Below are 25579 nucleotides of genomic sequence, written 5' to 3'. Positions count from 1 at the left end.
TTCAGAGGGTCTTGGATGAAGCAGATTATCTGGATCTCTTTCAGTCAGGATTGAGGCCCAGTTAAGGGATGGAAATGGCATTGGTCACACTTGATGATCTTTGGTGAGAGTGGGGTCAGGGTATTGCAACCATCCTTGCTCTCCTTGACCTCTCAATGGCTTTCAATGGGTCAGCTATGGGGGATGCAGCTGGGTGGCACCGTTTAGTGCTAGCTCAGCTCCTTTCTCAAAGCTGGTTCCAATCACTGTTGACAGGGATTGAGAGGTCCAGCTCTTGGCCATTATCATGCAGAGCTTGCCACTTGTCTCCACTCCTTTCCATCATCCGTATTAATCCATATGGTCGAGAGCATCTGTCACCGTGGGTTCATGTGTCTGCAGACTTCTGACCAGTGACGTGCAGTCAGGGGAGGCAGGGGAGGCGGAGCCTCACCACTGTCAATCATGAAAAAGAAAAAAAATGTAAACAGGAAAAGGCAAGTACTGAAGTGAGGTTACCGTTCACCGTGAATGACTGCCTGTTTAAAAAAGCCTCTAAAGCTCTGAGCTCTGCCACGAGGGAAAGAAAGTGCTTTAGTCAGTGGGGTGTCCGGGAAGAGGAGAGAATATTCAGCCATTCTCTCCTTCTCTCGACCACACCCCGCTGAGTAAAGTGCTTCCTTTCGCCCGTCTGAGCTCTTCCACGGGCGAAAGAAAGCATTTTAGTCGGGTGTCCAGGGAGAGGAAAGAATATTCAGCCATTCTCTCCTCCTCTCGCCCACACCCCGCTGAGTAGCACTCTGTGATCCTTTTCTGTGCGTCTGGCGTTTAGATAAATAGCCGGATGTTTTAAATGCCAGGCGCACAGAAAAGCAGCTGCTGTTGGGGCGAAGCGCTCCGCGATCCTTTTCTGTGCGCCTGGCGTTTAGATAGATAGCCGGATGTCCTAAACGCCAGGTGCACAGAAAAGCAGCTGCTGTTGGGGCGAAGCGCTCCGCGATCCTTTTCTGTGCGCCTGGCGTTTAGATAGATAGCCGGATGTCCTAAGCGCCAGGCGCACAGAAAAGCAGCTGCTGTTGGGGATCGCAGAACGTGAACCGGCGAAGCGCGCTCAGGAAGGCGGGGTAATGGGGTCACGTGTGCTTGAGGCTGAGGCAGCCTCAGGCTCCAGCACACATGGTCCCATTCCCCGCCTTCCTGATGACGTCACCAGCCTCATCAGCCGTAAACCTCACCGCACGTCACTGCTTCTGACAATATCTATATTGCCACTCCTAGTGACCCAAATGATACTCTGGCTTCCTTCTTGCGATGCCTGGAGGCTGTGGGGCATGGATGGACCTTTGATTGAATCCTAGTAAGACCAAATGGCTTTGAGTACATGAAACTTTGTCATCTTTGAATATGAATGAGGTTCACAATTGGGTGTGTGTGTTATCCTGGACCTGCAACTCCTGCCCAAAGAGCAGGAGGCAGTCATGGCTAGGAGAAAATTTGGGTTGTGCACCAATTGTGGCATTTCCTGGATCAGGAATCCCTGGGCTCTTCTGTTCAGGAGCTAGATATCTTACAATTGGGCTATTGTAATGTGCTCTATTGGACCTACCTTTGAAGAGCATTTGGAAGCTAAAGCTGGTACAGAGTGCGGTGGCTCAGACAGTTCTTGGGGTCCAAAGAATGCCCCATATAACATCACTAATCTGTGAGCTGTATTGGCTGCCGGTTTGCTTCCAGGTGGAATTCAAGGTGTTGGTAATCACCTTTAAAGCAGTTCATGGCATAAGTGCAGACTACCTGAGGGACTGTGCTGGCATGCTGCAGGCTGATTATTCTGGCTGGTGGTGTCCAGGAGAAGAGCTTTCTCTGCCATTGCACCTGTCTCAGCTTTAACCCTCCTCACTTTCATAAGGGCCGGAAGATCTGGCTTTCCCAGAGTATAAAGGAGAAGCAACCTAGAACTAAGGATAAATTTTCTAACAGTGAGAACAATTAACTAGTGGAACATCTTGCCTTCAAAGGTTCTGAATGCTCCATCACTGGAGGCTTTTAAGAAGTGACTGGACAACCAATTGTCTGGAATGGAATATGATATCCTTTTTGTGCAATGGGTTGGACTAGAAGAACTCTAAGGTCCCTTCCATCTCTGTTATTCTGTTATTATTTTCTTCTGAAATGATTTTTACCTTGGATAGTTATATAAAAGGCAAATGTCCATGTTTTGAAGACAACTTATATGTACTCCATATTGTTGCACAACATGTACAAAAAGAAGAACTCATTTGAACTCAGTGTCCAAAGGTATGTTTGTAAATAATTACCCTGTATTGATAGGAGGAAAAGAACACATTGATTTAAAAAAAAGGTTTAGGGAAAATATGTTATTTGACTGCCATTGAGGCTCCAGTTAGCCTTATTCTTTCAATATTGTCTCATTGAAACAGTTTCTGGGTGTTTTGTAGAGGAAAATAACTCAGAAGAGAATGGAGGTGACATGGACAGGAGTTCTGCTTCTTCTCTGTATACTTTTCACCCTTTTCTCGTTTCTCCAAATGTACAAGAAAAAAGGACAGCTTCCCCCTGGACCTGCTCCATGGCCTATTCTGGGGAACCTCTTTCAGCGAGATGTACTACCTTTGTATAAACATTCTCAAAAGGTAAGGCTAGTTAACTATTGTACTTCTTCAAAGTTTCTGATGATTATCTTTGAAAGATACCTATAGCTTCTTTAATTGTAATAGTTTGATTTATTTTATAAAGAACAATTTTATTTGCAGCTCATTTCTTCAAAGAGAATTATAATATAAAGTCACCTTGTAGTAATCTGATAAACCAGCAATGGAGGTTTCAAAGTTCATTAAAATATATAGTAACAAGAAAAACTTTAGAAAAAATAAATCAATGAGCCTCAAAATTGTATCATTTGAATTACCGATAGCATCAAATTCACTAAAACATCCTCTTCCTTTTGCTACACTGTTTGATTCCAGATTGTTGAAATGCAGATACAGTCTCTGTCCTAATAAAGTTCATCTGGACTGCAAAAATGCAGATGATAACTAGATGCCATCAAAGACATACAGAAACACAAAGTCTTTCCTACAATATTATGGAAATCCATAATCTTATTTCTAAAACAACAACCTACTTAATCAGCAAAACCAAAATTAAAGTTTCATTTTTTTCATCACTGAGATAAAATCCAGAAGTTATTTCTAAATGAAAAAAAAACATAATTAAATATATTATCTTCTTTGAATAAAGCAATCAATTTAAACACCTCTACTTTTTCTTCCTTGCTGTGGAAGTAGTGCAGAGTGCAGAGAAGAGCAACAAAGATGATCAGGGGACTGTAGGCTAAAACATAAAAGAACGGCTGCTGGGATTGGGTATGTCTAATTTAATGATAAGGACTGAGATGACACAATAGCAGTGTTCCAATACTTCAGGGGCTGCCACAAAGAAGAGGGAGACAAGCTATTCTCTAATGCACCTGAAGGCAGGACAAGAAGCAATGGGTGGAAAGTAATCAGGGAGAGTAGCAACCAAGAACTAAGGAGAAATTTCCTGACAGTTAGAACAATTAATCAGTGAAAAACTTACCTCCAAAGTTGTGAATGCTCCAACACTGGAAATTTTTAAGAAGAGATTGAACAATCATTTGTCTGAAGTAGTATAGGGCTCAGGCAGGAAACCGGGGTGTCAAACTCGTGACAACACGTTGTCATCATGTGATGTATTGCAACTTTTCCCCCTTTGCTAAACCAGGGTTAGGCATTGCCAGCGCATGACACATCTGACCTATGGCCTTCGTGGTATAGCATTTCCTGCCTGAGCAGGGGGTTTGACTAGAGAAACTCCAAGATCTCTCCCAACTCTGTTATTCTGTTTAGTAATATTTCTGTTTGCACTTACTAATCTGTCACCATTTATATTAACAAAATTCATTATATCCTTTCAAATTATTTAACCTTAAAGTGAAAAAAAGCACTTTTCCCCATCCATTTCAAAACATTAAACTTTTCTTTAAAAACATTTCTAAAATCAGTAAGTTCTAATACATGTTTTTAAAAATGTCCTCTTAACATACATACTTTAAAATTTGTTTTCAGACATATTTCACAAGCTTTAAATATTACTCAAAAATTATATATGGAAGAAAAAACATTTTCCACACTCGTTTTATAAACCCAGCACGAGCTTTCTTTCAATTACATAGATCAAACCAATAAAAATCCAACTAATTCCAATTAACTCATTAAATTTAAATCAGTGCCTTCAAGTTATCCTCATATAATATTTTTTTTTCTTTTTGTATGCATGCATTTATACACTCAAAACTTTTCTTTAAGATAATACATCTTTTTATTTAATTTCCCCTTAACATAGATACTTTCCAGTACACTTTCAGTAATATTTTACAATCTTGAGGAATAACTTAAGCATTATATAAAAAGAAAAAATACATTTTCAAAGTGTTATATTAACACTTTCTTTCAGTCACAAATATCAAACAGATAAAAATTCATCCTGATTCCAGTAGACTAATTATATTTAAATCACTCCCTCCAGCTTATCTTCATAGTATAACCTTTCTTCTTCTCTGGAATGTCAATCAAGTAGTTATAAACTCTTTTTATTAAGGATTTTTCAATCTTGTTAATATCAATGAAGAAAAAGTCTGTTACATTCTGGGTGATATAGGCATCTGTGACTCACTACAGTGCTTTGTCGATACAATTGTTTCTGGTGGCTAAGCTGGAATGTCTTTAGCTGGGGTTGTCTCTGATGGAGTCCATTCTGGCTGGTGGCAGACAGAGGTTCCGAGGCAGTTGATATAGCAGCGCCATGACCTGCCATCTTTGAGTGCCACCTTGTAGGAATGCAACCCGTCCGCTACCCAGGCAGGAATCCAGCAAGAGCTCCCAGCGTGGTTGTGGGCATAGACAAGGTCACCCAGTGAGAATGACTAGATCTGGCTGATCGAGTCTGCAGGGATCTCGGAGGAGTAGTCTCGGTGCAGCTGGGAGTTATGTTGGTCCACAGGCCATGACCCATTAAAAGTTTGGCTGGTCTCCTGCTGGTGGTGGAGCTTGGTGTAACATGCTGGCCAGGAGGTACTCAGCTATCTGTGTTTGCCAGTCCCCCTGGCCCATCCTTGCCAGTGCTTCCTTTGCTGATCAGACCATCTGCTCAGCTTGCCCATTGCTAGCAGGATGGAATGGTGCAATCCAGTGGTGGACTGTGGATCCTGTCACAACCAGTACACTGCACATGGGACCAGGATCCTAGTCAGGCACACTTGCTGTACACGCATGTGCAAGCCACCACCCTGCAACACCCAGCTGCTCGGCGGAGGAGGCTCAGGCGCCACATGCTGTGCACGCGTACTCAATTGGCTGGTCACATTATAAACACTATGGAACGCAGGTGGGCCAATGAGCCACCATACTGGTATGGTGGCCGCTGCTCCCAGCTACTAGCGGTACGGCCATACTGAGCCGTACTGCCCGGAATCCACCACTGGTGCAATCAGGGCATGACAAATGATATGACAGCTCGGACTTGTTTGATATGAGCTATGGTCCGTTGTCCCAAACAGCCTTTTAAGGGCCTTGATCATGGCATCTGAGGTGATTGATGTCATGAGTACCACCTCAAGCCATTTTGAGTAAGCATCCACAACCACGATAAAAGTCTGTCCATGGAAAGGCCCTGAAAAGTTAATATGCACCCTCGACCAAGATGTCTTGGGTGCTTCTCACTCGCGTGCTAGAGTGAATGAGGGGGCGGGTCTTGAACTCTTGGCAAGGCTGACAATATATGAAACCCAATTAGCAATGGCCTTGTCTAAGTTGGGCCACCAGACATAAATGCGGGTGAGCGCCTTCATCCGCGCAATACCTGAGTGGCCTACATGAAGAGCTTCCAAAACTGGCTGCTGCAGCCACTGGGGTACCACCACACAACTCCTCCAGAGTGGGCAGCCCCATTGAGTGGAGAGCTCATATTGCTGGCTGTGGAAGGGAAGGAACTTTGTGCTAATTGGCCCCTTTGACTATCCCCTCCACACCAAGTTGAGCACTTAGGCAATGACATGGTCCTTGGCAGAGTGTGTAGCGATCTCAGTATCTTTCTAACTTGTTTAACAATTAAAAGAAAATTCCTCAAAATGGCATAGATCTTCAAAGGAATAACAGGCTATGGCTAAAGAAAATCTTTTCTAGCTTAATAAAGATTAATAGTCCTTAAAAGTGATTAAGAAATCAAAGACACAACACTGTCCATTTGAAAAATAAATTCCAAAAATTGCTGCTTTTCAAATAGAGTGATTGCAGCCCTTCCCCTCAGCTGCTAACTTACCGTGTTCTGAAGCACATCTGCTGAAGCTAACTTGCAGACTCTTGCTGTATGCAGGATCGATGATTCTAGAACTCTCCCTAACCCAGGAGAGTAATATAAACTAAAGGAATGCTGGTTCCTTCTGTTGGTAAGTAGAAAAAGCGACAGTCTAGAGAAAAATCCTTCTCAGAGGAGATCACCCAATGATCTCTCCCTGGGTGTGTTGTCAGTTAGTTATCTTCACCAGATGTCCCAAGGCCTGTCCTTGACACAACAAATAATTACTTGACCAACTTTAAGAAGTTCTCACCAAAATAGTTTTCAAGCTTAGTTTTACCTTTGTAACATATAACTTTTTTTGTTAATGGTAAAAATAGAACTTCTGCATTTTGGTCCTTTTGTGCTAGTATATCAGAAGTATAACCAAAGCACAGTTTTATTTGGAGCAGATCAAAGCTATTCTCTGCAAGCTAGGTTCTATAATCCACAGATACCCACAAAGGCCAACATAACATGGTCTGTCACTCACCAACTAGGAGATATATACCATGTACTGGGATCATAATTATATTGAAGTATTCTATAGGTATTAACAGTTATTGAAGCTCTGGCAAATTTAAGAAGTATTTCAAAAGTACTGTTCGAAGAAATGTCCTTCTGGGTTCAGTTCAGGGGTGGGTTCCTGCCAGTTCTAACCTCTTCTATAGAAGAGGTTCCACAAATCTGCAGTGCCGCTTAGAACCGGTTCCAGCTCCCTCCCCCCGCCCGTCTGCACATCATCAAAATGAAGAGCAAGAGGAGGAATTCTGGGAGTTGAAGTCCACAAGTCTTAAGGCTGTCAAGTTTGAACACCCTTGGGGTTTTTTTCCCTAAAGGGTTAGGGGTGCAAGGGTCTTGTAACTTGACAGCTTTAAGAGTTGCACATTTCAATGCCAGAGTTCCTGAGCCAACATTTTGGTTGCTAAGTAAGAGCATTGTTAAGTGAGTTTCACCACATTTTACGAGTTGGCCATGCCCACCCAGTAACATGGCTGGAAAGCCACTCCCACCCAGTCACATGGCTGACAAGCCACTCCCACAAAGCAGGCCACATCTACAGAAGAGGTTCTAAAAATGTTTGAAACCCACCACTGGTTCAGTTCCAAGTGGGAAAAAGACACTGGAAAACATGGAGGCTGCTTGGAAAGATGGTTTAATGGTGGACCTGGCTTGAGCTCCTGAACAGAAAAGGGAGGAAATGCTGAGAGTGCCCTGGTTTTATGCCCTATCTGGGTCCCACCTCAGAGCTTCCCATTCCTGTGTAAGAAATGCATTCTGATTGGTGGTTAGACTCCCAGGGGTGGGGATGGGGGGGGGGGTCTTAGCTAACTTTGTAGGCTGTCCTGAGAACCAAGCTTGTTTGCATTGCTGGTTGATGTAATTTTCCAGGGTGCCTGTAGTGAGTTTCTGGTTCCTAGATGGGTATGACTGAAGGGGGTAGATCTTTGTTATATAGAATAGACTGGCTCAAGCCTTAATGGCCCATTGACAAAGGTGGGGGGGAGTTGAGTTTCTGACCCCCTTTTAAAAGAAATATTCCGCCCTTTTAATATTTCCTAAAATATTACATTTTTTAGTAGAGGGGTTTTAACTTCCTACGGTACTTTATAATAATTTCACCATAAATGCTTTGTCACCTAATTAACTGAATTTTCATCTAATTCTGTCCTTAGCTTGCTGAGAAATATGGACCTATATTTACTGTCTGGAATGGATCAAAACCAATGGTTGCTCTTTGTGGGTACGCCGTGGTAAAAGATGCTTTGGTAGATCATTCAGAAGAATTTGGTGGGCGAACTGAAATGCCTTCTCATAAGCAAATGTTCCAAAATAAAGGTTGATCCTCTTTCATTTCCTCATTAGTTACTGTTTTTCTTTAATTTTCTGTACAAATTGTCTGAATGCCATTAATAATATTGATAGTTGTGAAAGATTCACTTGAAATGTCTTGTAAAGATGTAAATTTGGTCATGTTTCTTGAAAAAGGAATTAAATGTTTTTTCACCATTTCCTTTCAACTGGTCCCTTCTCAAGTCTGCTCAGATTGTCACTTACATGCAAAATAACAACAAACAAACAAACAAACAAACAATAGCAATAATTTGATCTCTAAATTGGTCCTTTGGGAAGACATTCAAAGTGGTTTTATGTTATCCAAATTAATGTTGAATATCAATTTCATGTGCCCTCAAAATAATTTAGATTTTGAAAAAGCTGGATAGAGAAAATATTGATGCCTTTTAAGCTTTGATGTTGGAGAAGATTCCAGAGAATATTATGGATGCCCAGGGGAAAAAAATCATTGAACAAATCTCTCCAGAATTTTCACTCAAAGCACAAATAACTAGACTCAAATGATCATATTTCAGAAAGATTGTGCAAAGGCTTAGCTCTCTACAGAGAGTTGTAATTGTGGGAAGTGTGGTAGGAAGGAGAGATGATGGAATTAGTTAGGAATGATAAGCATATCAAAGTCCTCAAGAACAAGGTTAGAGAGAGATTGCAAATGACAAAATCTATGTGCTTGCTTAGAATTGACCGTGACATTATGATACACAATGAAGCAACCAAGTAAGATAGCAATTGGAAGTTACTTATTTTTTGTGAACAAAACCTCTACTATAGAAAAATAATTGAAGCACCTCCCATTTTTCTCTACTTACTGAAAATTGCATCTTAGTACAGAAATCTGTCCATGACTGGTCTAAAGACCTGTCCCTATCAGTGGTGAGTTTCAAAACTTTTCGCTGCTGCCTTGGGGGTGTGGCTAGGTGGTCATTACAGCAGCACTGGGGATGGGGGAAGCCCAACAAACTGGGTGCCTGAAAATGGCATGGAGGCATAGGCAAATTGTGGGAGTGGGGTGCAACACATGGGATCCTCCCCACGGTTCCTTAGCTCGTCTGAGCTGCAGTTGAGCCTGCTGCCCTGAGGCAGCGGAAAGAGACACTGCAGGGCATGGCTTGGAACATGCTAACCTTGCCCTCCCCGAGCGCCAGACTCCACCATTGCCACGGCCCTGCCTGGGTTGCCACTAGGTGGCTCCTGAGCTAGGAGGCAGTGGCCTGCTCCCTCTATCCTCCAGATTGCCAATATGAGCGTGGCTTTCCAAGAGCTGCAATGGCGGTGGGTTTGTCCCGATGGGGAGGGGGCCACCCGGCCCAGCAAGCTTCATAGTCATAAGGCTGCAAAGCATCCTGGGCTGCCCTGTCCCTATCCCCAATGTGGTTTCAGGAGACACTGGCCGGTGGGGAGGGGGAGGTAGCCTACTCTGAATGCTTACCTGCATGTACGCAGGAGGAGGCAGTTCTGTGGATGCACATGGCGAAGGCGAGGCAGAGCAAGTGTCTGAGCCAGTATGGGAGCATGGCTAGCCTGCAGTCTCTATCGGTTCAGTGACCGAGGCCTAATTTCCACTACCAGTTCGCCTGAACTGATACTCACTTGTAGGAAGCAACCTCTGATCCCTATCCATTTCACATTTACAGTAAGGTGTGACATGATTTCCACAACCTCATTCATTCTTCTCCTAACATGAGAGCACTGAATAGATGAAAACTGCAGTTGATCCAATTAGTAATTCAAGCATGAAGGCTTCTTTACTGTAAAAATAGGGTGGAGAAAAATTGTAATGTATAACTTTTTCCCTTTTTGCAAAATTTGAGAACTGATATCACATTGTGATCTGTTTCCTGTGTCCTTGGTTTCAGGTCTGACCACCACAGATGAGAAGAAATGGAGGGAGCTGCGACGTTTCACACTGTCCACCTTGCGAGATTTTGGGATGGGGAAGAAAAGAATGTCTGAGAGGGTGCAGGAGGAAGCCCTTTGTCTGGTGGAGGAAATGGCTACCACAAAAGGTTTAAAAAAAGAATCTGGAAAGGATTTGTTGTGTTATATGAAGTTGAAAGACAATTGGATTCTACACTAAATCTCAAATCCTCTACACTTAATTGCACAAAATAAAGAAAAACTTAGATAGGCAGTGAATGCCCCCCTCCCTTTTATTTTCACAGTATTGTTCAGAAGCAAAGGGAAAAGTAATAGAGCTCTTTCTCCCTCTTTTTTACCCAGTGTCAGCTTTTGGCTGGATCAAATTACAAGCTTGCTGAGAAATACTGAAATCTTACTGTGGCTACAACACTGTGAGATCAGGAATCGTAGGAAGTTACTTAATGGAGCAATTATGGCTTGATAAAATTGCAAGGTTGCCCAAAACTAGTGAAATGTTAGGCTGGATGCAGTAACACACATCCAGCAAATTCAGAAACCAGCAAAAAACTTTATGGATAAAGGAGACAGGTAAACTAAGGGAGGTAAGCAATACACGCATAAGAATAGGCTCCATGAAGGACAGAGATCCATGAGGCAACATGGATATGAATTAAAGGGCCACAAATAGAATTTAAACAGGGAGTTGAATCAGCTTTGAAAGCCATTCTTGTGGCTACATCTTTTCTGGAAGGAGATAAAAAATAAATAGGAAAAAGTTGTATTGGATTATTTAAAAAGAAATTGGGTAGGTTAGTAGGAGAGAAGGATGGAGATAACAGAGTGCTTGGTTAAAACTGGAAAAAATAGCAAAATGTTTCTTTAAAAATCACTTAAACATAATGCCATATTAAACACCAGGAAAAATCAGCAGCCAACAAAAAGGCAAGATAGATAGATAATTTACAGGGAGAAATGAAACCATGCATAATGATTTGCTTTTATGGGGAGTTTGCATGAGGATGGAGAACTGAAAGGTACTATGGATCTGAATTAAGCAGTCATGAATAGTATTCCTTTAGTGACTTGTGGAGCCTTTGAATATAATGTTTAATGGACAAATCTCTGGAATGGGGAGGAAGAAATAATGGAATGACTTGTAAATGATATTATTTAAAGAAACATAAAAGGAAAACAGGAAAAGAAAGTTTAGAAGGCAGAAGGGATGGTGAGGCAGGAGAGCTTGGTTAGTGGCAAAACCTGTGAAGATATGAAGAAGGGAAGGGACAAGGTGGGAAATACAGCAGAAAAAGGCAGAGGAAGGAGTGAGAAAACACTTCTTGACTGAAGGAGACAGCGGTAAGTTTGTGAAGAAACTCTAGCCGTAAGAAGGTCAATCTTTGAATATATATTTAGTCAATTTTAAAGTGGAACATGGAAACACTATGTTGTATCTTGATTAAAGTGGTTATAGGATTTTTATAGTGTGTTTATATTCCATTCATAGGAAAGAGGGAAAGAATTAAAATTCCAATTTCTCAGGCCTCAATCACTTTTTATTGCAGTTTTGAGATGAGATTTGAGAAAGGGAAGATCCACATTCATTGATCCCACTCATAAACATCTGTGGTCTTTCTTTTCTTTTCTTTTTTTGCAGGGCAGCCATTCGACCCAAGGAGAATATTTGCAAGTGCTGTTTCTAATGTGATATGTGCAGTTGTTTTTGGCAATCGATTTGATTACAAAGATAAAACCTTCATAGAGAACCAGAAGATTGTGGAGACTAATTTAAGATACTCTGTTAGTATCTTCGGACTGGTATGTTAATCTACTTGATCCTCTTCTTGTCATGAACCCCTATTTTAACTAGCAGGTGTGTTTGTGAGTATAAATATCCAGGTCAGAAATGTAAACATTAGATCTGATGAGCTTCTAAGCAGGAGAAGGCAAATCTAGACATCCAAGCATAAATTGGTTCTTAACAAAATCTCTTCTGGTTGGGCTTATTTCCTAGGGAACCATTTCCTTCTCTCATAACTACTTTGGGCCATGTCAGATTTTGGACAGATGAGTCACTTCTTATCGTGGAATTGTTAGACAGCTCCCCTATCTTTATGCACACAGACAGTTTCTGTCTTTGCCTCTTGGAGGACTTTGGTCATTTTCAGCATTTGTGGAAGAGACGGGTGAGGCTAGGGGAGCAGTGGGAGAATCCCTTGACAAAGTATCGCCTACCAGGAACTCAGCCTAGGTGAGGAGAGATCTGGGGGAAAGCCTTTCAAAGACTCTTCTCTTTAATTAACTTATTATAAATATTAAATCCTATTATATCTTCCAAGATACTGTATTTACCTGGGAATACAATTAAAGATAGCATATTGAAATCCTTGTGATTCTTGTCTTTTCGGTTTTTGGTCCCATCTGAGAATTGACAATTAACAATATTAGAATAAAAGCTACTCTCTGAACATTTGGGGCATTAATTCTCCACCATAATGGTCTAATAAGCTATAATATTTCATGTGAACTCTATTACAGGTATACAATACATTTCCAAAAATAGTGACATTCTTTCCTGGCCCACACCAAAGGATTTTTGCTGAAATTGAAAAGATCTGTGATTATATCCGTGAGAATGTGGATTTGCACAAAAAGACATTGGATCCCCAAAACCTGCGTGACTATATCGATTGCTTCCTTCTTAGAGTGGAGAAAGTAGGTATAGATACCATATCTGCATAATTGTTTAAATATCTCAATTATGCATCTAAGATGGAACTAATTCATCCTATATGATGAAGTGTGGAAATATTTATTCTCCCCTCCCCTTTTTTGTTTACTTTTGGACAATCCCTTCACTGCCATTTGTTGGTACATATTACTATTCCAGGCATAACTGTTGATAAAGGTATCCATTCAATTCTGAAAGTTAGGTCAAACAATAGAAATGAACTCTGTTAACTTTAAGAGAGCAGAATTTTCCTTCAAAAAATGAGTATGCATAAACATTTTCTTCCCATGCTGTTTTAAATTTTAGAAGGTATTTCTTTAGAGATCTACAATTGCAATAGGTGATATAAAGATAATTAAGTTTTCTAGAACCATCTTGTAGAAACAATTTCTATTAGGATTGGTCTGTTAGATGAAACAAGTAAATTTCTATGGAACAGATTTAATTCTCTTTTCCAAGCATACACCTTAGCAATTCTTTAGGCCAGCTCCAACAAAGTTAATCAAAAACAGACTATGAATTATTGTGGTAAATATTTGATGGGTAGACCAGACAGGTAAGTTGTTTCTTCCTCTGCATGAAATTGTGACCCTAAAAATATCTTAGAATTGAAGAATTTTTCTATATATTCTAAAGTCACTCTGATTGAATTATATTTCATTTAATTGAAAAAGACATTGAAGAGTTTCATGAATTACTTTATTTAAGAATAGAATAGAATAGAATTCTTTATTGGCCAAGTGTGATTGGACACACAAGGAATTTGTCTTTGGCACATATGCTCTCAGTGTATATAAAAAGGCAAGATACATTCGTTAAGAATCATAAGGTAAAACACTTAATGATAGTCATAGGGTACAAATAAGCAATCAGGAAACAATATAAATCGTAAGGATACAAGCAACAAAGTTATAGTCATGCAGTCGTAAGTGGGAGGAGATGGGTGATAGGAATGATGAGAAGACTAATAGTAATAGTAATGCAGCCTTACTGAATAGTTTGACAGTGGTGAGGGAGTTATTGGTTTAGCAGAGTGATGGCGTTCAGGAAAAAAAACTGTTTTGTGTCTAGATGTCTTGGTGTGCAGTGTTCTATAGCATTGTTTTTATTTACTGACCTCTCGCATCCTGAACATAAATTGTTTCAACTCCTACACTGAAAAAGTTATAGAGGTGCAGATGACAGACACAATAATTCCTCTGTAGAACTGTATCAGCAGCTCCTTGGGCAATTTGAGCTTCCTGAGTTGGCACAGAAAGAACATTCTTTATTGTGCTTTTTTATGACATTTTTGATGTTAGGGATCCATTTTAGGTCTTGAAGAATGATAGAACCTACAAATTTGAAGGTCTCTACTGTTGGTACTATGTTGTCTAGTATTATAAGAGGTGGTAGTATTTCTACAGTTTTGAGTGTGTTCAGTTCCAGATTGTTCCTGTCACAGCACAACGCGAGTTGTTCAACATTCAATCACTGTTGTATCATTTGCAAACTTCTGTAGTTTAACAGATGGATCATTTGAGATGCAGCCATTGGTATATAGAGAGAAGAGAAGTGGAGAGAGAACACACAGACCTGGAGGGCTCCTGTACCAAGTGTACAGGTATCTGATGTGATTTTGCCTAGCTTCACCTGCTACTTCCTATTTGTTAGGAAGCATGTGATCCACTTACAAGTGTATTCAGGTACTGCTAGCTGATTTAGCTTAGTTAGAATAATGTCTGGTATGATGGTATTGAATGCTGAACTAAAGTCTACAAAGAGGACCCTTGTGTACATCTTTGTAGATTCAACATGTTGTAGGATGAAATGCAGAGCCATATTAACAGCATTATATGTCAGTCTGTATGCAAATTGCAGGGGGTCTAACAGCAGATCTTTATGCTGCTGTTAGACCCCCTGCAATTTGTGATGGTTTTCAAGTGGGACATCACTAGCCTTTCAAAGGTTTTCATAACTACAGATGTTAGAGCAACTGGTCTGTATTCATTCAGTTCCTTGATGGAAGGCTTCTTTGGCACTGGGATGATAGTGGAGCATTTGAAGCAAGAAGGAACAAGGCATATCTCTAGTGATTTATTGAAGATTTGGGTGAAGATGGGGGCCAATTGGTCAGCACAGATTTTTAAGCAAGAAGGAGTTATCTTGTTTGGGCCTGCTGCTTTTCCTGGCTTCTGTCTGTGAAATAGATCTTGCCCTTCCTTTTCTCTGATCACCAGGGGTTGTGAACCCAATGGGATTGGATCAGTTGTAGGAGGTTTGGCTGTTGTTGGTGTGTCTGAGATGGGGCTGATTGGGAGATAGGTGACTGTAGTTTCCTTTCAAATCTGCAGTAAAATACATTTAGGTCATCTGCCAGTTGCTGATTTTCTTCAGCCTTGGAAGGAGATTTGTTGTAACTGGTGATATTTTTAAATTTTCCACATGTTTGCTGGTTCATTTGTTGAGAACTGGTTCCTTAGCTTTTCAAAGTAGCCTCTTTTTGCTTCTCTGATCTCCCTTGTTAATACGTTTCTGGCCTGATTTACAGCATTCTATCACCTTTTCTGTAGGCTTCCTCTTTGGAACAACGTAGCTTCTTAAGTTTAGCTGTGAACCTGTAGCAACCCTGTAGCTTTTACTTTGCCTCCTTTCAATTCCAAGTAGAATTTTTTTATTCTTCTGTTTGTCTTTCCATTTTCTTTTTAGGAGCAAAACTCGACTGAGGGTGTCTACACTATTGAAGACCTTGTGATGGCTGTGTTTGGACTCTTTATGGCTGGGACAATAACCACAAGCCATGCTTTGCTTTGCAGCCTTCTAGCGATAGCTAAATTGCCACATATTCAAGGTATAAAAATACCCACAAATATATAATGGTGTTGGTACTCCTAGGGTTGCCACTATTAATGCTAAGAAAGAAATGATGGCGTTTAAAGAAAGCATATTTTTAAAGAAAAAAGAAAGTAAGGATGGAGTTGAGGAAAGTAAACTCATTGCAAGTGGATTTCTGCATTTTTCCTAGGAATATTTGGGAAGTGATTTTCGCTGTCTTCTTATAGATTTTTTCAAAAATTTCCCAATGTAGCTAACATGCCCTTGAAACAAATGGGTTTCTCATCAAATCTTGAGATTTTATGAAGACAATTCTAGTCAATTGGTATTGATTCGATCAGAAAGAGGCAGGAGTGATTGAATGTCTATGGAGATTCTCAGTCATCCAGGTTATGGTGGCCCCAAAAGTGCTTTTCAGGAGGCAACTGGACTTTCTTGCTTTTTCTTTCAAGACTCATCCAAGAAGCTTCTTCAGCTCTGACTGGGTGGTGGGGAATGGAAGGATTTATATTCCTTGCAGACATCTGGTCATTTGCATTCTTTTAGAGAATCATTGAGGCCACTTGGAGGTTTATCTGTGTATCCTCAAGGTTACCTGACTAGCGCCAATGGTTCCTGTAATCTGCAATTTTTCTGGAAATCCATTCATCCAGAAAAAAAGCAGACTACAGGAACCATTTGCACTATTTAGGTGACCCTGGGGACACAGACAAACCTCCAAGTAGCTCAATGACTCTCTAAAAGGATGCAAATGACCAGCTCTATGCAAGGAATATAAATTCTTCCACTGCCCACCATCCGGTCAGAGCTGAAGAAGCTTCTTGGATGAGAAGAAAAATGTCTTCAAAGAAAAAGCAAGACAGTCCAGTTGTCTCCTGAAAAAAGCATCTTTGGGACAAGTGATTGAATGCTGTAACAACAATCCCCCCCCCAATTCAGCAGCAGAGGGATTCACTTACCTTACCTGTGAGTGCATGTGCCCCATCGCAGATTACATTGGGGTGGGGGTGGGGCAAAGCGTCCTGCAGCTGCCGCTACCGGTTCGCCCAAACCGGAGAGAACTGGCTAAATACCACTTTTGCCATACAGCCATAGACCACTCAACCAATTGCAATAATTTAATACTTGCTTTATGAAATCTTAGTATGAATGACTGAAATTTGTATAGTATAGGTTTTCTTGAGGATCATTTTTGCAATAATATAAATGAACATTCCCTTTAACTGAAGGTCATCGTCTACAACATTTTGAACTACACTGCTTCAGATAATGGTAACATTCATTTCCACAGGAATGTATAATTATGACATAGATGAAAAATAATAAATATTGTTACAGAATGTAATTAATCTTAATTCATGAAACCACCCAAAATTGCTTGAACTGTATCTTTTCTCCTGACTACTATTTATCCTGTTTTTCGGTGAAGACTCTAAACTTCAGAAAACCCACACAGAAATGCTTTATGCTTACTGCCTCTCAAAATATCAAGTAAGGCACAGAGTGTTCTGCCCTAGGCTTCCTGAGAAAGCATAAATCACAATCTTAGCCCCAAAATCCCTCTTTTATTTAAATGGCTGTGAATTATAGTCATTCATAGCCCATAATGATTCAAAAACAGTCTAAAGAGTCTGACAGATGTCTGCTCGAGTTGCCGCAGTCTTTCAGGATAACGTTGATAAGCACCCACCTTTATCTCCCTTGAAACACTGCCAGAGATCTGATTGCCAATTAGTTTTGCAAGGCCAAATGTATCACAGAGTCAAACAGGACTTCTCAGAGCTTGAACCGACTATACGACTCACACTGTTCTTCTGTCTCGCTGATGTCAGGTTCCGGAGGCAGCTCATAACTACCAGATGGCCGTGGCCCCCTTCTCTGCTTCCAGTGCAGAGCCCTCATCCGAACCTTCCCCTGACTCCAAGACTGGCCCTTGTTCCTCCCATACCTCCTCACTGTCCAACTCTGCTGCCAGCTCCACAGGCCGCTAGAGGACCAAAACACAAAGATTCAAATACCGTGTTTCCCCGAAAATAAGCCACGCCCTGCTAATAAGCCCAATCGTGCTTTTCAGAGCATGCACCACAATACGCCCTCCCCTGAAAATAAGCCCGCCCCCAGTCCCCGCCATTAACACTGTACCACCTACCGGTACAGCTTACGGGGCAAAAAGAGGGCTCGCCGCAAAAACAGCGGCAGGCCAGCAATGTGATCACCCCCTCCTGCCTGTTCCTACTCGTGCAAAAAAACACCGCCAACCCCAATGGCAAAGGCAGCCTGCCTGGTTCCCTTCCTCGCATTCCTCGCCATTGTGCTCAGGGAAGCGGCTGGTGAAAAAAAAACTTCTCACGAGTTCAGTCAAACATATTGAAATCGCGAGAAGGTTTTTTTTTTAACCAGGGGCTTCCCTGAATATAATGTCGAGGAATGCAACAAAGCTAGAAAGGTAGGAGGCACGCCCCGCGGCCCAACACCGCCCACTTTGCCCAATGGTAAAGGCAGCCTGCCTGGTTCCTTTCCCCGCCATTCCTTTAACGAGGGGCGGCAGGTGGGGTGGGGGGGAGAAGCGAGGCACGCCTCCTACCTTTCCAGCTCCGTCGTGTTCCTCGCCCTTTCGGCGATTGAATCCCCTTGTAAAAAAATCTCATTAGTTCAACTCGCGAGATCTTTTTTTACAAGGGGATTCAATGAGCGAAAGGGCGAGGAATGCAACAGAGCTGTCAGTCTCTGGTAGCGCTAGGACACGCGTCTTGCTTCTCCCCCCCCACCTCTCCCCCCTCACTAAAGGGACGGCAGGAGAGGGAACCAGCCAGGCTGCCTTTATCATTGGGGCGAGGTGGGCGGTGTTGGGCTGCGATGCGCACCTCTTTCCAGCTTCATCGCATTCCTCGCCCTTTAGCCCATTGAATCCCCTTGTAAAAAAAATCTCATTGGTTCAACTCGTGAGGTTTTCCTACAAGGGGATTCAATGGGCGAAAGGGCAAGGAACGTGACGAAGCTGGAAAGATAAGAGGTGTACCTCACAGCCCAACACCGCCCACCTCGCCCCAATGATAAAGGCAGCCTGGCTGGTTCCCTCTCCTGCTGTCCCTTTAGTGAGGGGGGAGAGGTGGGGGGGAAGCGAGACGCATGTCCTAGCGCTACCAGAGACTGACAGCTCTGTTGCATTCCTCGCCCTTTCGCTCATTGAATCCCCTTGTTAAAAAAACCTCGCGAGTTGAACTAATGAGATTTTGGAAGACTCTCTGTCCGGCAGCCAGCCCACCATAGAGAGCACTCCTAGAGCGGCTGATGCTGAAAGACTTGGCCCCGAGTTTTGAAGTTGCGCGGAGCGGGGCGGTGGTGGGCGGTGGTGGGCGGCGGTGGGCGGCGGTGGGCGGCGGTGGGCGGCGGTGGGTGGCGGTGGGCGGCGGTGGGTGGCGGTGGGCGGCGGTGGGCGGCGGTGGGCGGCGGTGGGCGGCGGTGGGCGGCGGCGGGCAGCAGCAGCCAGCGGCGTTGGCCTGGGAGAGCTGCGCAAGGGCGTGGTGAGGCTGCGGGCGGAACAGGCGCTCGTGCAACCCACTTCTCCAGCCGGGCAGAGCTCCATGCACTGACCTAGGGGGTATCCCGAATGTGCCAAGCCGCAGGAGCTGGGGGGCGGGCAGAGCGCCACATGGCTTGGCACCTTAGATTACCCCCTAGGTCAGTGAATGGCGCTCTTCCCGGCTGGAGAGGGGATTTGCCGGGCGGCTGCTCGTGAGCATGGTTACCTCATGGCTGCTTCGCCGCTGAGGCTGTGCCCGGCTCTTCAGGAGCCAGTTCACAAGGGAGCAGCCGCCCGGCAGCCCCAAAACAATAAGCCCTCCCTGATAATAAACCCAAGGGCATATTTCGTGGGGCAAAAGAAAATAAGCCCCTGGCGTATTTTCGGGGAAACACGGTAATATGAATCTGATCTTGCAGTAGAAAAGTTGAAGTGGTCTCTACTGAGAAATGACTTTGAGGAGGAGCCATTGTCCTGGCTAGAACCATCTTCCCTCAATTTGCTTTGGAACATATATTTCTATTCAAATGACTGCAGGTGCTCAGCAAGACAAAGTCTGGAATCTCATCTCAATCTGTTCTTCTCACAGCTAAGGTGCAACAGGAGATTGATGAGGTGGTGGGTACAAATCGCACTCCAAACATGGAAGACCGGTTGAAAATGCCTTTCACAAATGCCGTTGTTCATGAGGTTCAGCGATATCAGAAAGGGACTCTTGAAACCTTCCCACGGGCAACAACCTGTGACACAAAGTTCCATGGTTACACTATTCCCAAGGTATTCTGATACAAGTATTTAAGAAGGTTCTCTAGGGAAGAAAGGAAAGAATGAGATGCGAGGCAATTTGAATACAAGGGCAATTTAGAGAAATATGTATTGAAAGAAATATATATTCCTTCCCTCTTCATTCTTCAAGGTTCAGCAAATGGCTACTCACTGCCTGTTTTTATTTTAGGCACAGGGAAACTAAAGGCACTTTCTTCTCCATATGAAATACTATCATTTGTTGTCATCTATTTCTTCCTCTCCTTCTAGTCCATGGCTATTGTGCCAGTCTTCACCTCGGTACATTTTGACCCTCTTCATTGGGAGACTCCAGAGAAATTCAATCCCAATCATTTTTTGGATGAAAACGGCCAGTTCAAGAAAAAGGATGCTTTCATGCCATTCTCAGCAGGTACAAGCCTCTGGAACAGATTGTATTGCAAATTCATATGCTTACCTGATCCACCTTAGTCTTTTTTCAGAGACAATTCCAGCAAGTACTTCCGAAATAACCCCTGTTTTCTTCATTGCTATTGTAGGGAAGAGGGCCTGTCCAGGGGAGGCCCTGGCTAGGATGGAGCTCTTCCTGTTCTTCAGTGCTCTGCTCCAGAATTTCACCTTCTCTCTGGTTGGGGACACCAGAGATACGGATGTAATGTCTTTGTTTATGGACTTCAGAAATAATCAATACCCCCTTATACGAGCTGTTAAACGTTCAGTGGACACTTGTGGTCAATAATTAGGAGAAAGTACCTACATTAATAGATACTCAAATAAAGCATGTGGGGTGGTTATTACATTTAAAGGCAATCTTATAAATGTTGTGGAATACCAATGTAATGATTTTTATAGCAAAGGTAGCTATTCTGACCTCTTATCTGATTACATATTTTGGCACAATTAATAATACTTCTGAAATACTTAATAGCTCCCCCCCCCCCAAGCTGTATTAACCAAACTTTCAATATATAATCTATACTCTAGATTTAACTATGCAAGGGTCTCAGTTAGATGTATTATCACAAATTGATGTTATGGACTAATCTATATTTGAAAGTAACAAGGAAGATCGTGTATTAGTACACCTTGGCTAAATGCAAAATTGAGTCATTTTCTGTTGACATCTAATGGTTGTTTTAAAGACTGACAGAATGAATATTGTATCTGATTGAATTATAATATTTGCTATATCTAATCTCTGATAAATAACTTTATCATTGTGGATAATAAAGAATAAGAACATATAATTTCAGAAAATCAATGGTTCCAGATGTACAAAATACAAAAAATACATTTTAGGATTTCAAAATGGAAGCCATTCCTAAGAATATTTTGTTTCATGTTTAACTGGATTAAACTCAAAGGGCTCGTGTTCTTTTTTTGCCCACTACTGATAAAATATCCTGTCAAAAAGCAAATAAATTGACTCAAGGAGATTCTGCCTACAAAATGGAATTAATCGACAATCCAGTTACATGAATCTTAAATAGATATATTATGCAGAATGCCCTCAAGGATACCCTTGTTGTGATTATAGTATTTGATGATGGTCAAAACCTGACCAAAATAAAACAAATACCCTTCAAAAATATTTCAAATTCAATTTGATTCCTCAATCAAATTAATTTTTGATCTTCTTTTATTCTTTTGTGCTAGCTTTTAAAAATTTTAAATCATTTGAATTAAACCAGGTTGTTCTCAAATCAGAGACCAATTGCCTCAAGTTCATATATAAAATGAACATATAAAATGTTTGAGGGTCTCCACTTCTCTTCCCAGAAGCCTCATCACCACCAGATGGATTTGTAACTGACTGACAAACTGTACTCAATTAGTAGTCCTTAATGGGTCTACATTTACATGGAGGGAATAAGTAGTGGGGTAGCATACGGTTCCATCTTAGGACCAGTACTCTTCAATATCTTCATAAACGATGAGCGAATAGAACAATGACAATGAGAACAATCAACCAATGGAACAACTTGCCTTTGGAAGTTGTGGGAGCTTCATCACTGGAGGCTTTCAAGAAGAGATTGGACTGCCATTTGTCAGAAATGGCATAGGGCCGTTTTGCCGAACGTATGGCACGCGTGCCGGAAGTGGCACGCAGAGCCATTTCTCCTGGCACGCGGAGCCATCTCCAGTTCCTCTTCCGGGTTCGGGCGCAGCAGCCAGCTGGTCTTGACACGCATTGGCGTGCCAGAAAGCAGTAGTTGAGCCGCCCGGTGCGCATGCGCACGCTAGGAAAATGATCTTGTTGTTTCCAGGGTGCACATGCGTGTCGGCCATTTGGTGATCTGGTTCCTGGCACGCATGCACACCAAAAACCAGCAACAGGAAGAGCAACGGCCGCGCGTGCCCAAAGACACAGAGAGGGGTTCCTGGCCATCGCTTCTTAGTAGAGCTGTGGTCGGGGCTTCCCTCCCTCCCCCGCGTGAGTGGGCTTCTTGCATAGAAGCAACCGGGAAGCCACCGGCTGGAAGCAGCAGCACAACAGTCACCGTTACCAGGGGCGAAGGGGTGGCGGTGGCGAGAACGGGCGACCGCCGCCCCTTTGTCTCTTCCCCAACAGCGGCTGTTGTGCTTCCGCTTCCAGCTGGGATGCTGGCGTAGGAGCTGCTGGCGGAGAGGTGAGCTACCTGCATAAAGACGCCGCCGAGGGTCTGGCAGAATATATCCCGGCTGGAAGAGGCAGAGCTCCAGACCATGGATCCTCATCAGAGCTGCAGGCTGGAGCTCTGAAGAAGTCTGCTCAGGCGGGGGGGGGACACCTGGGACTGCCCGTCCTTGCCATCACTACTCCTTTGCTGTTGCGCTCCTTCTTCCAGCCAGGATATATTCTGCCAGACCCTCGGTGGTGTCTTTATGCGGGTAGCTCTCCTCTCTGCCAGCATCCCGACTGGAAGCAGAAGCGCAACAGCCGCTGTTGGGGAGAGGATGAAGGGGCGGTGGTCGCCCATTCTCTCCACCGCCACCCCTTCGCCCCTGGTAACAGCGACTGTTGTGCTGCTGCTTCCAGCTGGGACACTGGATGAGCTGCTGGCAGGAAGGCGAGCTACCCACATAATGTCGCCGCCGAGGATCTGGCAGAATATATCCTGGCTGGAAGCGGTAGCGCTCCAGACCGTGGATCCTCATCAGAGCTGCAGGCTGGAGCTCTGAAGAAGTCTGCTCAGGCGGGGGGGAGGGACGCCTGGGACTGCCCGTCCTTGCCATCGCTACTCCTTTGCTGTTGCGCTGCTTCTTCCAGCCGGGATATATTCTGCCAGACCCTCGGTGGTTTCTTTATGCGGGTAGCTCACCTCTCCGCCAGCAGCTCCTCCGCCAGCATCCCGGCTGGAAGCAGAAGCACAACAGCCGCTGTTGGGGAGAGGATGAAGGGGCGGTGGTCGCCTGTTCTCTCCACCACCACCCCTTCGCCCCTGGTAACAGCAGCTGTTGCGCTGCTGCTTCCAGCCGGGACGCTGGATGAGCTGCTGGCAGGGAGGCGAGCTACCCGCATAAAGACGCCGCCAAGGGTCTGGCAGAATATATCCCGGCTGGAAGTAGCAGCGCTCCGGACTGTAGATCTTCATTAGAGCTGCGGGCTAGAGCCGTGCAGCAGCCCGCTCATGTGGGGAGGGAGGGAAACCCTTGCCCACGCTTGCCACCACCCCCCCCTCACCCCCAGTGGCTGTCATAGTGCTGCTTCTGGCTGGGATGCTGGAGGAGCCAGAAGAAGGAGAAGCTGCCGTGGGGGATGTGGGCAGGGCAGACACCGATTGCAAATGCTTCTCCCCCAGTGCAGTCCAAGAGACAGCAAAGAGCCTCGGGAGGGTGGGGGAGGCTGTTTTCACCCTCCCCAAGCTCCTTGAAAGCTTCTCGAGCCTGGGGAGGGTGAAAAACGGGTCTATCGCTTGCCAAAAGGGAGGGGTCACACGCATGCGCAGGGCGTGTTTGCGTGCATGCGCAACGGGGGGGGTCATGCGCATAGCATTATGGGTATGGCACGCCTGCCTACGACCCCCCTGCGCTCCCCCCGCTTTTGGCATGGGAGCCCAAAAAGGTTCGCCATCGCTGGCATAGGGTCTCCTGCTTGGCCTTGGGAGGGGGGCGTTGGATGTCCCTTCCAACTGTGTTAAACCTAGTCTTCTGCTGTTCTTCTCACCTTTTGCAAAACTACAGCAAAATCTGGAAGGATGATTTCAAAAATCTGTCTGGTTAGAAACATGTGAAAAATCTGAACTGGATTTTGCAGAAGTGAAATTCAATATCCAGGCAATGGGGAAAGAAGCTTCTGTTGGGAATCTTGAAGAATCATCATTCCTGTTATGTATCATAAGTTTTCCCTCTGGTCCGTTTCAGTAGGGGGCGTTGTGCTCAACGCTGATTGGCTGACCGCTTGACAGCCGGCATATACAAAGGGCTGTCAAAGCCGGGCTCAGCTGTTGCCTGTTAGCTGAAATGCGCGAAATGCCAAGTGCCGCGTTTGGCAACCTGTTAGCAATAAACTGTTAGCATTTGTTAAGTCCTGGCTCGCCTCGGTTTGTCTACCCGTGTTATCCCAGCTAGAACAATTCCAAAATGAAAAAATATTGATTAAATAAACTTAATAAAAATCTAGAAGGGAAAACAGAGCTGCTAACCAAAATTCTTGTAGAAAAAAAATGCAATGCAGAATTATCATTCCATATTCTGAGAGAAAGCGATTCAAATGGGAAAATGGCACAACACTCCACAAGTGGGAATGGGAGAAAGGTAGAAAGAGATCAGATTGTGTGATGTCTCTTTATCCTGATTTCTACCTCATTCTCTCTGGAAACATTCAGATTACAGTGCAACAAATGAGAATAATTAAGCAAAAGAGCTTACTTCATTGATCCAGAGTGTCTTGCAGTACTGAACAGCAAATTTTCTGCTGAGTTTCTCTGCTATCAAATTTCAATAAGTACCATAAATATCATCTAATTTGGTAGTCTTAGACCTTTCATAATATTCTTTCAATATTTTGGATTGACTGAAACTTCCAAGCACTATTACATTTGTTGTTCTGATCCTTCTGAAAGAAATTAGGGAATGTGCTGTTCTAGAAAGTGAGTTATTACATAAGCAAGTCTTTTTTGACCATCACTAAAGCTGGCCATATCCAAACAATGAATGTGACTATTGGAGACACAATTCCTCTTCCTAATACAATTAGGCCTCTTCCTAAGGACCAAATACTTTTACTGACCTATCTATGTAACTCTTGGTATACGACTCAAAACATCCACGTGAGAAAATTATTCATAAAACAAGCAGAGAGATCAGAGAGTTTTGTAAAAGAAGGCCTACTTTTTTCCTCATACTGGACCATGATGGATAATTGGAGTATTTGAATTGTCTGGACCAAAGCAGGCACTAAATAGAGAGTATCTTAACCATAAACTACATAAAGCCAGGAAAATACAGTTTGTGAAATGGGTGTTAAACAAATGTCTGTTTTGTGAACTCCACTTTTATACACACCATGCTTTCCCAAAAAGTGTATAGAACCTATAATTTATTTGTCTTTAAAGTGTGAAGTTAGGAGTGTTGATAAATAATTGCCCTGTAGTTCTGGTGGCACCGTAGGTGTTGAAGGATGTTCCTTTGGGAACGCCAGCCTCGTGATTGCGTTTAAGCTGCTAGAACAGCGTAAATCAGCTGTAAAGCAGCTT

At 43.3% G+C, this 25579-nt stretch overlaps 1 protein-coding gene across 2 annotated transcripts in view; it reads left to right on the top strand.

Annotated features, from left to right (window-relative positions):
* LOC309398648 (cytochrome P450 2C20-like) overlaps nucleotides 1-21492 on the top strand; it is a 177606-nt gene extending 156114 nt beyond the window's left edge. Inside the window, exons 1-9 of one of the 2 annotated variants that reach the window (XM_081965739.1) lie at nucleotides 2343-2633; nucleotides 8031-8193; nucleotides 10068-10217; nucleotides 11726-11886; nucleotides 12607-12783; nucleotides 15488-15629; nucleotides 19726-19913; nucleotides 20172-20313; nucleotides 20441-21492. In XM_081965739.1, the coding sequence (XP_081821865.1) occupies nucleotides 2460-2633; nucleotides 8031-8193; nucleotides 10068-10217; nucleotides 11726-11886; nucleotides 12607-12783; nucleotides 15488-15629; nucleotides 19726-19913; nucleotides 20172-20313; nucleotides 20441-20640 (1497 nt within the window). In that variant the 5' untranslated portion in view covers nucleotides 2343-2459 and the 3' untranslated portion in view covers nucleotides 20641-21492. Of the gene's footprint in view, nucleotides 1-2342; nucleotides 2634-8030; nucleotides 8194-10067; nucleotides 10218-11725; nucleotides 11887-12606; nucleotides 12784-15487; nucleotides 15630-19725; nucleotides 19914-20171; nucleotides 20314-20440 lie in introns of those variants that run through there. The other variant, XM_081965740.1, reaches the window with a different exon arrangement.
* Nucleotides 21493-25579: the final 4087 nt, after the last annotated feature.

Source organism: Natrix helvetica (genome assembly GCF_964273705.1).
Source record: "Natrix helvetica genome assembly, chromosome: 1".
NCBI classification, from domain to species: domain Eukaryota; kingdom Metazoa; phylum Chordata; class Lepidosauria; order Squamata; family Natricidae; genus Natrix; species Natrix helvetica.
This window is presented reverse-complemented; position numbering and strand designations above follow the sequence as displayed.